Genomic DNA, 13,269 nt, shown 5'->3' with positions numbered 1-13,269 from the left:
TTCAACCATGACGTATCCCAGCTGAACCAATCCGGTCTTCGTCTCAAGTCCACCTTTGTAAATTCCAGCGCTAAAGATTGATAAGGAACAAGAACCCTGATTAACATTCTGCTCCTCAGAAACAGCTAACAGCATTACTCTCATTCAGATTACAATCATCACAATTAGAAATAAGAGTGATATCGCAACTCCACAGCAACACTGTGACTGAGCCTTTGGGTAAGATGAGTGAAGTTCACAGTAAAGAAAACCCAAACATACCCAGCCCTGCCCACTCACCGACCCGTCCTAATCTCTGTCTGTTCCCAATTCTATCTTCATTGGTCTCAATTCATGATCTCCCTACCCCAGCCCATGACCTGGCCCACTTAATTCTTGCCGCCAATGTTTGTTTTCATCCTTCTTCCAGCAGTCACTGGCTGTCCATTGCCATGTTAATTCTATAGCAATGAAGGAAGGACTCCAATATTTCAACAGCACAATGTTGGTTAGGTCAGTTGGCTGGATGTCCAGCTTGTGATGCAGAATGACACCAGCGGTGTAGGTTCAATTCTGCACTGGCTGAGGTTACCACAAAGATTTCTCCTTCACAACCTTTCCTCCTGCCTGAGGTATGGTGACCCTCAAGTTAAACTGCCACCAGTCATCTCATCCTATACAATTGCTACAGAATTAACATTACAATGATCAGCCGGTGAATACTGGGCAAAGAATGAAAACAAATATTGGTGGCAAGCATTAAGTGGGCCAGGTCATGGGCTGGGGTAAGGAGATCATGGATTGAGACCGATGAAGACAGGATTGGGAACAGGCAGAGATAAGGATGGAATGGTGAGTGGGGAGGGTTGGGTGTGTTTGGATTTTCTTTACAGTGAGCTTCACTCATCTTATCCAGATGCTCAGCCACAGTGTTGCTATGCAGGTGAGATATCCTCTTTATTTCTACATGTGATGATTGTAGTCTGGTAAGACTATGATAACTTTACTTTTATTTCAGCAGCCTTGAAACTCATCACTCCATCACAGTCTAACTATTCAATGTGGCGCGGATGTTCAAAAATAGGATGCTTTGTATTTTTTTTTAAACAGCATTTGACATGTACAAATTGTAAATAATGTTGCTTTTTAAAACTTTTATTTAGCTATCTTAACCAGCTTTATTACAGTAGTAACAAGAACGGATTGAACACAGTACTGTTACAATTTAATTATAACCTGCTCACAACTTATGTCATGTACAATGGCTGAATGTATAATTTTCATTGAAATACAAGCATCAATCAGCATGAACAACAATGCTGAGGAAGACATTTCTATTCTATATCTGTAGAATAAGTACTGCCCTTGCATTTATTTCAACAAATTTTTTCTCCCATTACTTTACCAGATTTCTAACAGAAAGTCTCACATTCAGATAACGGCACTTTTGTATTGAGCTCTATGGTTATTTTGTTCTCCCAGTCATCAATCTACGACTATAAAGTAGCCTTCATTTTGAAGAACTGGCCTCAGGCCTTTATGCTGGTACTGTTCATCTCACTTTGGAAGGTCGCTCATCATAAGCTGTCAGCATAACTTCAGTTCTTTCTCTTATAAAGTAAAATAGCTCCCAATACAAACTTAGATGAGAGATCATTAATCATGGCCGTAGCCAAACCAACTACAAACATAATTCCTCCTCAGGTCTTCTCATGCCCTTGCCATTGTTTTGGTTTCCAAATCAATACATAAAAACTTTAAAAACAGAGTTATACAACACACTGTTGGCAGCATTCTGCTGTTGGAAATTCTGTGAACATTGAGAATTTGTAAATCAACAAAGTTTCTAAAAGCTTTACAATCAAAATCTCTGCAAATTAACAAGTTGAATTTTAAAAAAGTGTACCATTGGACAAACTTCCCTTCAACAGTGAACAGAAAAATAAACTTCATCCAAGTGTGATTCCTATCACCACTACATTCAGAGTGGCAAAGAGGCTTGTCCTTGCAACAATCAATACTGAAAAATAAATACAAATTGACATTCCTTAGGGAACTCACAACTGGCCACCATAAAATGCAAAATATACCCTTACAGGAATATCACAATTTAAACATTTGATTAAAAAAATAGAATCTACATTCTACTGAGTATGAAATTCCTTCAGGGGTCAATGTTTGTGTTATTTCATAGACGGTACCTTGAAATTGTCCACCCAGGTTAGAACGGACATCCGGAGAATGCCAAAGGAAATTCAACCTTGAATGCAATTTTTCTTGCACTAGCTTTCAATACGCCAGAAGAAGAAATTTGAGCGGATCATAATTTCACTATTTCTATTCCACAAATATATTAGAAGCTAACTAGTTAAATCAACAAGAGCAGTGCCCAGTAACTTGCAGAGAATATCACCAGTAAAGCTGTTTCCTCATCGTGCAGTAATGCAAACTTAGCCAAGTTGCACAAGTCTTTCATCCAGAAGATGGGTCAATAACTCATATATGTCTAATCTCATCCAGTGTAATCTGTGTACAACAAACTGTGAAAGGAACTGGTAATTGCCAATTACAGTTTTACTTCAGGGAAGCTGATATCCACAGTCCTGAGAGGTCTAAAACTTTTACAGAAAACAAACAAGTTATTTAAAAAAAGGAAAGAACCAGCAATGGGTTTATTGAAAGAGAATAAAAAGAGAAAAAGGATCAATCACCACTTCACAATATTTATACTTTCAGCCAGGATTGCCACTTAAAGTCTATTATCCTTATGGCTGTGGCTTCCACCATGCCTGCGTCTTCTCTTTGGCTTCACATGCTCCTTTTCTTCTGTTGGCCAAGTAAATCCATTGATAGTAACCATTCCATTTTCATTATCAATCTCTTCAGAGTCAGAATCTTCTTGGATCGTTCCTGCCAAGCTTTTGTCAGGATAAATTTCTTTTAGGTTTTCTTCAAAGCATGCTTCTAAGCTTCTTCCAGCTTGGGCCACCTCTGAATCTGGCTAAATTAAAACAAATCATTGCATATTAAACAAATATATTCCATATTTAACATGCACACAAAAAAATCAGCATGGCATAATCCATCACATGTATAATGCCTTGTTATACATTCAAATTTGATTTGTCATTTCTAAGACTTGGAATTCAGAATGCAATATCAGGAATGAACACATTAATAGATCAGTTTTAAATTCTTCATTGTAGAATAATATTTTTGGCTATCAAGTGGGTCAAGTTAGGTGGACCATAAAACAAATCATACAATGCATTAATTGAGATGTTCAAGCACCAGTATTACACCAACAATTTTAACTCAATAGATCTAAAAGCAACAGACTTTCTACACAAGTTCAGTCTACCAAACAGATGTATAAGCCAACTTGTTTTAACTAAAGTAATTGAAGAGAACATTATCAAAGATGTGAGGTTTGCTGCTCACAATGTAGATTCCTGTATTTTGGGTGCACAAGACTATTTTGCAGAACATCTATGTTCTGCCTGTAAAAGAGAGCCCACTGAAGTTTCAATTGTCTATCACTTCAACACATCGGCACATTCCCTGTCATGGACCTGTTGTGGTGCTCCTGTAAGGATCAGCACAAGCTGGAAGAACAGCAGCTCATCTTCCACTTGGGACCCTGTAGCCTTCAGGACTCAATATTGAGGTCAAAAATGTTGGAACCTGAACACCACTTCCCACATCCTTTACCCATACCCATACCCACACCCCAGGGCCCTGTCATGACATGTGCAGCTTTCAGCACAGCCAATGCATTTTCAACTACTCATTATTCTCTTTTTCAGCTTTTCTCCTTCCCTGGCTTACTGTCCATTTGTCTGCTTAACTTTCTTTCTCTCTCTGGGTTCTGTCTCCACCTATCCACTCACTTCTTCTCCCCACCGTCACCTCCTGTCATCAACATAAACGCCACCTTTTCCTAAGCTATTATCAGTTCTGAAGGGTCGCTGGATTCAAACTGTTAACTCTGCTTTCTCTCCATAGATGCTGCCAGGCCTACCGAGTTCCTCCAGCAATTTCTGTTTTTGATGTGAATTTCTACTCTGGGGAAGTATGCTGATTTCATGCTCCTCCAACCGCAGATGGACTTAAAAGGCCTCGGACTGAATTTTTCACAGTTCTTAAAGAAACAAACTGACAAATCCTACCCAGTACATTCCAAAATTATCTACATCAAACATCAACCAGTTCACCACCAAAGTGTTTTTGCAAGACCACATTGACTCTAGATTCCATTGGAAAATAACTTGAAAATTCATATATTACAAAAAAACTCTTCACAGTATAAAATGGAGCAATGTTGAGGGCCAGTGTGATGTAACAGAATGCAGAATTTTGTATATCATTGGGTTATTACTATTAATTATTCAAACCCAGTGCTTATGCGAAATAATGCAATGACACTCCTTGTGACAAGAATATCTTTAAATTGACACATGGAAAGAAACGGAATAAGTCATATTACAATAAGCTGCATACAAACAACCAAAGAGTAGCTGCTATGAATAGATCATCAAAATTCATTGTAGGGCTCATAATAAGATCAAGACCCATACTGCAGAACTTCACTACAGCAGGCAAAACAATCAGATAAACCAAGCCATAATGAAGTGACACCATAAAAGGAAGGAAACAATGGGAATTTCTGCAATTGAGACGTAGAAGTTTAGGTAACAGCAGTAGCATAGAGACACGCAAATCTCACTCACATAATTAAATTTTGCACAATTCATAAGCATGAGGTGAATGTCAGAAATGAACTCTTCTGGTGTGTAGTAATGAAGGGGATTCTTTTTCTGAAGTTTTGCCCTGATAGTAGAAAGATCCATTGGCCTTTTGATAATCTGGTAGTAGTGACGTGCCTAAATAAAAGAAAATGCTTATTAATATGTGGCATAAATTTTAAAATATAAAGATATTACTAGAAATATTTTATATATTCATATGTTGTTTCCATTTTATCATTTAGAAATTCCTTCCCTGAGGATTAGTTAATTCAATTCGAAATCTAGAATAATTACTGATTTTTTTCCCCCCTCCTTTCCTAACCTATGAGGAATAATTTAACTGACTATATGCTGAATATTGAAAAGAATAGCATGAATCATCACCCTTATGTGCTCCCTGATCTGGATTACTTAAATAACCAAAAATTATTACTGGACGACATATCATGCTTTCACCATTTACCATCTTCTACATTTCTCCTAAGCCTCTGCTCTTGTATGCCACATATGCTGTAGGGCTCACAATTCAGATAGATTAAGAAATATACACATCTTTCCTTTCTAATTTCTGTACAGAATGCCGAGTGGATTAGAGTAGTTCAAGAAGAAGGCTTATTACCAACTCCGCAAGATTACTTAATGATAGGCAACCCTTGCCAACAACCATCACATCTAATGAAACAATATTTAAGAATGAACAAAATAATCATTTTAACTTGCACTAATATAGTCCCATGACTGTAGGAAAACATCTTAAGGACTTCAGAAAGGCACCTAGCCATTGTTAAAAACTATTGGAAATTACACAGGTGATATTTTAAAGCTGAAGAGACATACTCTACCGCTTCTGGGTCAAAGATTCTCATATATAATATCAAGTTAATTATTTAATATTTCCTCCACCTATGTGCTATTTTTGACTCTTACTAAATACCTGTTTTAGAAATCCACCCTGGGTCCTAGTCATTCACAATTTATGTCAAATAATTTGGTTATGGAGATGAAATATATTAGTTCCAAATGTTCTGATGACACAAAAGTGCTTGGACGTGTGAGTTGTGAGGAGGATGCAAAAAGGGTTCATGAGGATTTAGGCAAGCTAATTGAGTGGACAGGATTGTGGCAGATGGAATATAATTTGGAAGATTTTAAGTTATTCAAGTTTTCACTTTGGTACAGTGATGCAGAGTATTTCTTAAATAATGCGAGATTGGGAAATGCTGGTGTCCAAAGGGCCTTGAGTGTGATCATTCACTGAAAAGGCAATGTGCAGTTAACAAACAATTAGGAAGGTAAATGATATGTTCATCTTTATTACAGGAGGGTTTAAAAACAGGAGTAAAGAAGTCTTTGTGTAATTGTGTAAAACTTTGGTGAGACCACACCTGGGAGACTGTACATTCTGGTTTCCTTGCTCAGGAAAGGACATAATTGCCATAGAGGGAGAGCAAAGCAAGCTCACCAGACTGATCTTTGGAATAACAGGATTTCTCCATCAGGAGAGATTGAGAAAAGAGGGCTTTAACTCTCCAGAGTTTACAGGAATGAGACACAATCTCAATGAAGCATAAAAAAATCTCAATGCTATACACGTTATGTGCCAGAAGGAGATTTTGCCTGGTTGAAAGGTTTAGAACCAGGGACACAGTCAAAGAATCAGACAGCATGGAAACAGACCCTGTGGTCCATCTCATCCATCCTAATCAAGGTTTCCAAACTAAACTAATCCCACTTGCCTGCATTTGGCCCATATCTGTCTGTACTATTCCTTTCATGTACCTGTCTAAATGTCTTTTAAATGTAACTATACCTGTATCTACCACTTCCTCTGGTAGTTCATTCCACATATGAACCACCCTGTGTGTGAAAACGTTATCCCTCAGGTCTTTATTAAATTGTTCGCCTCTCAACTTAAAAATATGTCCCCTTGTTTTGAACCCCCATGCCTGGGGGAAAAGATCTTTGCCAATCACCTTATCTATTCCCACTGCCAGTCACCTTATCGATATCCTCCATGATTTTATAAACACCTACAAAGGTCTTCCTTCAATCTCCAGTGCTCCGGTGAAAATGTCCCAGCCTACCCAACCTCTCCCTATAACTCAAACCCTCCAGTCCCGAAAACATCCTTTCAGGTTAAAAGGTAGGCCATTTGAGACCAAGATGGAGAAGCTGAATCTTTGGAATTCTTTACCTCTGAGGGTTGTCCAGGCTCAGTGAGTACATTCAAGGCATTTAAAAAAAGATCAAAAGGTTTCTAGATATTAAAGATATCAAACGTGAGAAAAATGTGAAGGTGATCATCCATGGTGCAGTTGAATTGCATGGAAGAATCAAGAAGTCAAAATGGCCTACTCTATACTCCCATTTCCTATGTTACATCCACTTCATACCATCTCCCACTGTGATACTGTTATTGCTCAGCTTGAAACTCTCTCAACTATCTCTTTATACGTTAATCACAAGCTAAGCAGGTTGAACGCGTCAATCTACCTAAAGTTGCACAAATCTGATTGATTCCAGGTCAGTGACTTTTTAAAGAGTTAACTTGTTATGCAAGTTAAAATCTAAGCTTAAATTCAGGTATAATAATAAATAAATAGATAAATAATGTACCACTTAATACCTTCAACTGTGGAACTGGCCTAATATTTAGACTGCAGGAAGCAAAATGCACCCAATTAATAGCAAGTTCCATTCATTCATATTGCTGCATCACCAAGTTGATCCACACAATAACCTGCAGTCATTCTGGTGATCCCCTTCAATACAGGAAATCACTTGTGTATATTTCATCAGATCATTGCCTATACATCATTCCAAATGGATAAACAGATCAATATCACTATGCCCATGCCAACAGTGCACACATCCTCTATATGAAATGTAATAGCAACTGACGTCAAGCTATGCTCACCAATGGACTGACGGGCTCATGGAATGGCAGGCTTAGCGGATGACAGTAAAGGTGTAGTGCCAGCTTTTCACATTTCTGCAAGCAGCACAGTTTGAGGTTAATAAAAAAGATCAGTAAGTTAATGGACACATACATTTCCACATTATTAATCACTATCTGATTTAGAAACTTCAGGAAAGTTATTAAATATATTGGATATTAAAAGGAAAACAGTCAACAGGCTCATATTGGAAGCACTGTTCATACTTTTACATTCTGCTTAACAGCATATTCTATCTTTAATATGTAGCATCCTGAACAGGAATATTAAAATACATTGTGCATACTTTATGAAAGCTATTAGAAAGGTAGTAAATAAGAGAATATTACAAATAAATTCCCAAACTCAACCGCAAAAGTAAGCAACCAGAAGTTACATTGCTAAAAACCTGATGTTTTAAGAACCTGAGGACGAAATTAGCAGCATTCTGTTAGGCAAATGAAAACACACCTTGAAGTCTTACATTCAAAAGCTAAGTTATTAACGATGTAATGAATTGAAGTGCTGCTGCTCACCCTTTGGTCACCAATGGAGAGACCCTGTAATGTTCTTATCCCCCGGTTTTCACTGATATGTCGTGTGTTTTCACAATCATATTCCACTTCTGGCATCACAACATTCCGACACAATGTACACAACCACTCACCCCTGTAAATCAACATTTTGAACACACGTAAGTAACTGGGCTGAATTTTTGAAGAGAAGTCTCATCATTCATAATTTTCTTTCTGAAAATATCAGTTACTATGACTCTCAGCTATAGCCTGTTAGCTAAAGGGACTTGCCAGTGTACAATCTTGTGTGAAGTGGTCTGAAGTTCCTTTCTGAACCTATGGCAGGTTACATGGTGGCAATAGTAAAATAAATACAGTTTCGAATGAGATGTACTCCAGACTGTTAGTGGAGGCATAACAGTAATTATCAAATCCTCTCTGGCAACAGGTGAGGGCTAAGAGGACTAGAGGACTACTAAAATTTTCCCGTTACTTAAAAAGGAAGGGATAGACCAGGAAATTGCAGACCATTCAGCCTAACCTCAGTGGTGTGGAAGTTATTTGAAAGAATTCTGAGAGATGGAACACATCTGCGCGTGGGCTGAGATAAATTAATCAGGGATAATCAACACGGATTTAATAAGGCAAGAGACAGTAGGAACTACAGATGCTGAAAAATCTGAGATAACAAGGTGTACAGCTGGATGAACACAGCAGGCCAAGCAGCATCAGAGGAGTAGGAAAGCTGACATGTCGGGCTTAGACCCTTCTTCAGAAAAATTTGATCTCCTGGAGGAGGGTCTAGGCCTGAAACGTCAGCTTTCCTGCTCCTCTGATGCTGCTTTGCCTACTGTGTTCATCCAGCTTTACAACTTGTTATTTTTAATAAGACAAGGTTGTGTTTTACAAATTTAATCACATTTTCAGAGAATAAACTCATCAAGAAAGTATGAGTCCATGGGATCCAAGGAAATATGTACATTTGGATCCAAAATTGGTTAAGAGGCAGAAAGCAGAGGGTGATTGTGAAGGAATGTTTCTGTGACTGGCAGTCCACTTCCAATGTGGTTTAACAAAGCTTGGTGCTGGGGCCCTTGCTTGTTGTATTGTGCTTGCATGATTTGAACTTAAATGGACATCATGTGATCAAGAAGTTCATGCATGATTTGAAAATCAGTAGGCTAGTAAATAGTGAGGACAGCCATAAACTGTAAGAGGATATCAAGAAATTGGCTAAGTAGCAGAGTAAATAGAATTCAACAACTGTGGGTAATATATTTTAGGTGAGCTAATAAGGCAAGGAGGAAATGCACTATAAACCCTTGGAAAATTCTGGTGATCAGATGGACCTTGCTGTGCATATCCATAAATCCTTGAAGGTAGCAGGGTAGACAGTTATCATGGTTAGGAAGGCAAATGGAATACATATCCTTATTCAACAAGACAAATAACAAAAAACAACTGCAGGAGGTGAAGCTGAAACTGCTGGTTTGGTCACAACTCAAGTATTGTATGCAGTTTTGATCATTGCATTACAGAAGGAATATGATTGCACGAGAGATGGTGCAGATAAGATTTACCAGGATGCTGCCTCTGAACTATAAGGAAAGTTGACAGGGAACCTTATAGAGTTGTATAAAATTAAGGGCACAAATAAGGTGGATAGGAATTTTCCATTAACCAGAGGGCTCATAACCAGGGGACATGGACTGGAGGCAAAAAGTGGAAGGCTAAGAGGAGGGTTGAGGAGAAATTTTATCATGCAGAGGGTAATGGAAGTCTGGAACTCATGCCTGAAAAATGGCTGAGTCAAAACCTCTCACAGCATTTAAGTAGTAGTTCAATATTCACATGTGTTGCTATATGAGCCAGGGGCTGAAAAATGTGATTTGTGCAGTCAGATTTTGTGGACATGATGAGCCAAATGGCCTTGATCAGTTTTGCAAAAGTCTACGAGTCTTTGAGTCCAGTAGGTTTTCTGGCTACAGAGATTAGACAATCATTTCTGTTTGCTATCCAAATTGCACATACTTATGGACAGAAGATTGGCAAGGTTAAGCTTGAATCTTATTCAATGGTTCTGATGATACTCCTTATAATTAAGGGAGCTTGAGTTTCAGAAAGCTCTTATGTCCTCGCAAAAACCTCTTTGTAAACTAACAAACCTGTGGACTGTTTTAAATTAAGCCAGGCAGCAATATAAAATCTTATTCACATGAAGAGCAGGAAACAGTGTAGTGATAATATCAGTGGATTAGTAATCCAGAGTCCCAAGTTAATATTTGAAAGAAATGCATTCAAACCAAATCATGGCAGATGGTGAAATCTGAATTTATTAAGAAATTATGAAAATAAAAGCTAATGTCCCCAGTAACCATTTCTGATTGTTGTAAAAATCCATCTGATTTATTAAAGACCTTGCCTAATCTGGCCTACATGTAACTGCAGGTTGGCAGTAATCTGGTTGACTCTAGATTGGCTTGCTAAACTACATAGCAGGGCTCTCAGTTCAAGGGCAATTAGGGATGGTCAATAACAGCTGAAACAACCAGAGAGACCTAATCCTATGTATGAATTAACTACGCTCAGATATATCACTCTCTGTCTGTTCCAAACTGTTGCTGATTCCCTACTTTTACCTGGAGAAGAGAGAAAACAATTTCTCTGGTTCCTATGCATTTACAAATTTGAAAAGGTATTGGGGCAATTTTCTCATCAGTAATTCAAGTAAAATTCCAAATGCATTATTTTTTAAAGTTGTATGATTTTCATGGAACAGCAAAGTTAGGGGAACAGTCTATGTTTATGGTAGCATTAGTCTAGCTACCAGGAGAAATTAGATCTAAAATCCTCAGATTAGACTTTTGGTGCAGCCTCAGGGGAAATTAGAAAGAGGATTAACTTCAATGAGATTAATATAAATTGCAAAATATTTAATCAAACCAACTTGTTTCTCTTTGTATCTCTGAATTGTGTATCATAAGAGTTGGACAAGTCCATTACTATGTTAAACTCCAACACAAGGTTACATCACAAGGAAATTTAGATTAAAATTCTTGGATATTGTCTAGATCTTGTTGCATTTGAACGTGGACTGCTTCAGTATCTGATGAGTCGGGAATGGTGCTGATCATTGTGTAATGAACATCTCCATTTCTGATCTTATAAAGATCATTGATATAGCAGCTGAGGATAGCTGGGCCTAGGGCACTGCCCTGATAAACTCCTTTAGATATTCCTTGGAGCTGAGTAACTAACCTCCAGCAACTATAGCCATTTTCCTATGTACCAGGTATGACTCCAACCACCGGAGAGTTTGCCCTAATATTCACTGATTCCAAATTTGCTAGGACTCTGATGCCTCACTTGGATGAGTATGGCCTTGATGACAAGGGCTGTCATTCTCACCTCACCTCTGGAATTCAGTTCTTTTGTCCAAGTTTGACCCAAGAGTATAATAAGGTCAGGAGCTGAGTGGCCCTGGCATAATCCAAACCAGGCATCTGCATGCAGGTTATTGCTGACAAGGTACTGCTGGATAGTACTGTTGATAACACTTTCCATGTCAACAGAAAAATACTAACATCTGTAAGCATAGGTCTAGCTGCACTGATCTGAAGATAAGGCATATAGCACTCTCACATCACCTTGGTCATGATGCTCTGGATGTTTGAAAATATGTAATCACATAAGTAGTCAGAGTTTCTTTTGATCTGGTGTCAGCAAACCACAGAAGGACACATTATATAACTATTGTTTTCATATCGTCCAGAAAATATTGGAAAAGCTGTTCTGATTTTCATCATTGTATGTTTTTTCCAGCACAAACATCACAGAATTAGAGAATTTTACAGCATAAAAAGGTAGCTATTTGGCTTATTGCACCCGTGCTAAGTCACTGAAAGAGTTGTTCACTTAATCTCATTTGTCAGTCCATTTTTCTTTTAGATCTATTATCAATTATGCTTCATCCAACATTTTTGACTCCATGTCGAAAAATGTATTAACGTTAAAAATATTCTCCTCCTACATGCCAACTCACTGATACATAGGAATGCAAGCATCTTAGGAAAATCCCTGACCTGAGTTGGCACAGGCCTAAGCAGAGGTGGAAGAAGTATAAATAAAGTTGGTGAGAAGACCCAGGGCAGAGTGTGGACTTTAACAGAGTTGGAGGGGTTTAAACAGAGCAAGATACCATATATACAGGACAGAGTGCAGAATGTAAGACAGTGAGCAGAGGTAGCAGCATATTTTCAACAAATTGAAAAACAACAACAAAAATATCAAGCACTGTTGCAAAGGAGTGCAAGTCCATGACTCATTGGTGAGTTGCATTTGTGTGTTAAGGCAGCAGGTTAAACAAAGAAATTTAGTGAGCAGTCTCCTGGACAGAGGCATGGTAGGGCTTATTAACTCACTGAATGAACATCCTGTCTTGTGGCAATTCTGTGACACATATCCTGAACAACTCTGAGTGCAGGAAGCGCCAGTTGGTGTGAATGCAGTGCACCAGCAAGGCTGAATATTATGTAAATAGCATGTGTGTACAGCTGGTCAGCCTTCAAATCAAGCATGTGCAGGCAGGGAACTGAACAGAAAGACCAGATGGAATTCTCCCTGTGCATCAGCCTCTACACCCAGTGCTCTTAATTCAGGTGATGGTAATATTCTTCTGGGGAGTACATCAAAGTGCCACACATAACTCAGCAGTTCAGTGGCAGAGGAGGAAAGGTCAGTAAAACAATACTGATAGGAGTTTCAATTCATGATGTCAACAGCAGCCATTTCAACAATAGCCTCAGGATTGTAAACTGCGTCCATGACACCAGGGTGAAGGTTATTATGATCAGCTTCAACACATTGAGAGGAAGGGTGAATTGCCAAAAGTCATGGTCTATACCAGTGCCAATGACATATATAGAAAGAACTTTGTGGCTCTGCAGGTGAAGTTGTGGGAGCTAGGAAATAAATTACCAAGCAAGACCTGAAAAGGTAACAATTGAGGCATTGGGACCACTTTGGCAGGGAGTGGTAGTGATTTCACAGGATTTACACAAGCTGAATGTGTCACACCTCCACAGAACAAGG

General features: G+C 38.5%; 1 protein-coding gene across 6 annotated transcripts in view; it reads right to left on the bottom strand.

Annotated features, from left to right (window-relative positions):
• Window positions 1–1,132: 1,132 nt before the first annotated feature.
• Window positions 1,133–13,269, bottom strand: part of trim66 (tripartite motif containing 66) — a 239,686-nt gene continuing 227,549 nt past the window's right edge. For 5 of the 6 annotated variants that reach the window (XM_048545261.2, XM_048545257.2, XM_048545258.2 and 2 more), the window contains 4 exons: window positions 8,200–8,332; window positions 7,645–7,719; window positions 4,710–4,862; window positions 1,133–2,980 (listed from right to left, as the gene is read on the bottom strand). In XM_048545261.2, coding sequence (XP_048401218.2) covers window positions 2,729–2,980; window positions 4,710–4,862; window positions 7,645–7,719; window positions 8,200–8,332 — 613 coding nt within the window. In that variant the 3' untranslated portion in view covers window positions 1,133–2,728. The remainder of the gene's footprint in view (window positions 2,981–4,709; window positions 4,863–7,644; window positions 7,720–8,199; window positions 8,333–13,269) is intronic. The other variant, XM_048545259.2, reaches the window with a different exon arrangement.

The sequence above is a fragment of the Stegostoma tigrinum genome, chromosome 17 (assembly GCF_030684315.1).
Source record: "Stegostoma tigrinum isolate sSteTig4 chromosome 17, sSteTig4.hap1, whole genome shotgun sequence".
Lineage (NCBI taxonomy): Eukaryota > Metazoa > Chordata > Chondrichthyes > Orectolobiformes > Stegostomatidae > Stegostoma > Stegostoma tigrinum.
Note: the sequence above shows the minus strand (reverse complement) of the source record. Positions and strands in the feature narration are given on the sequence as shown.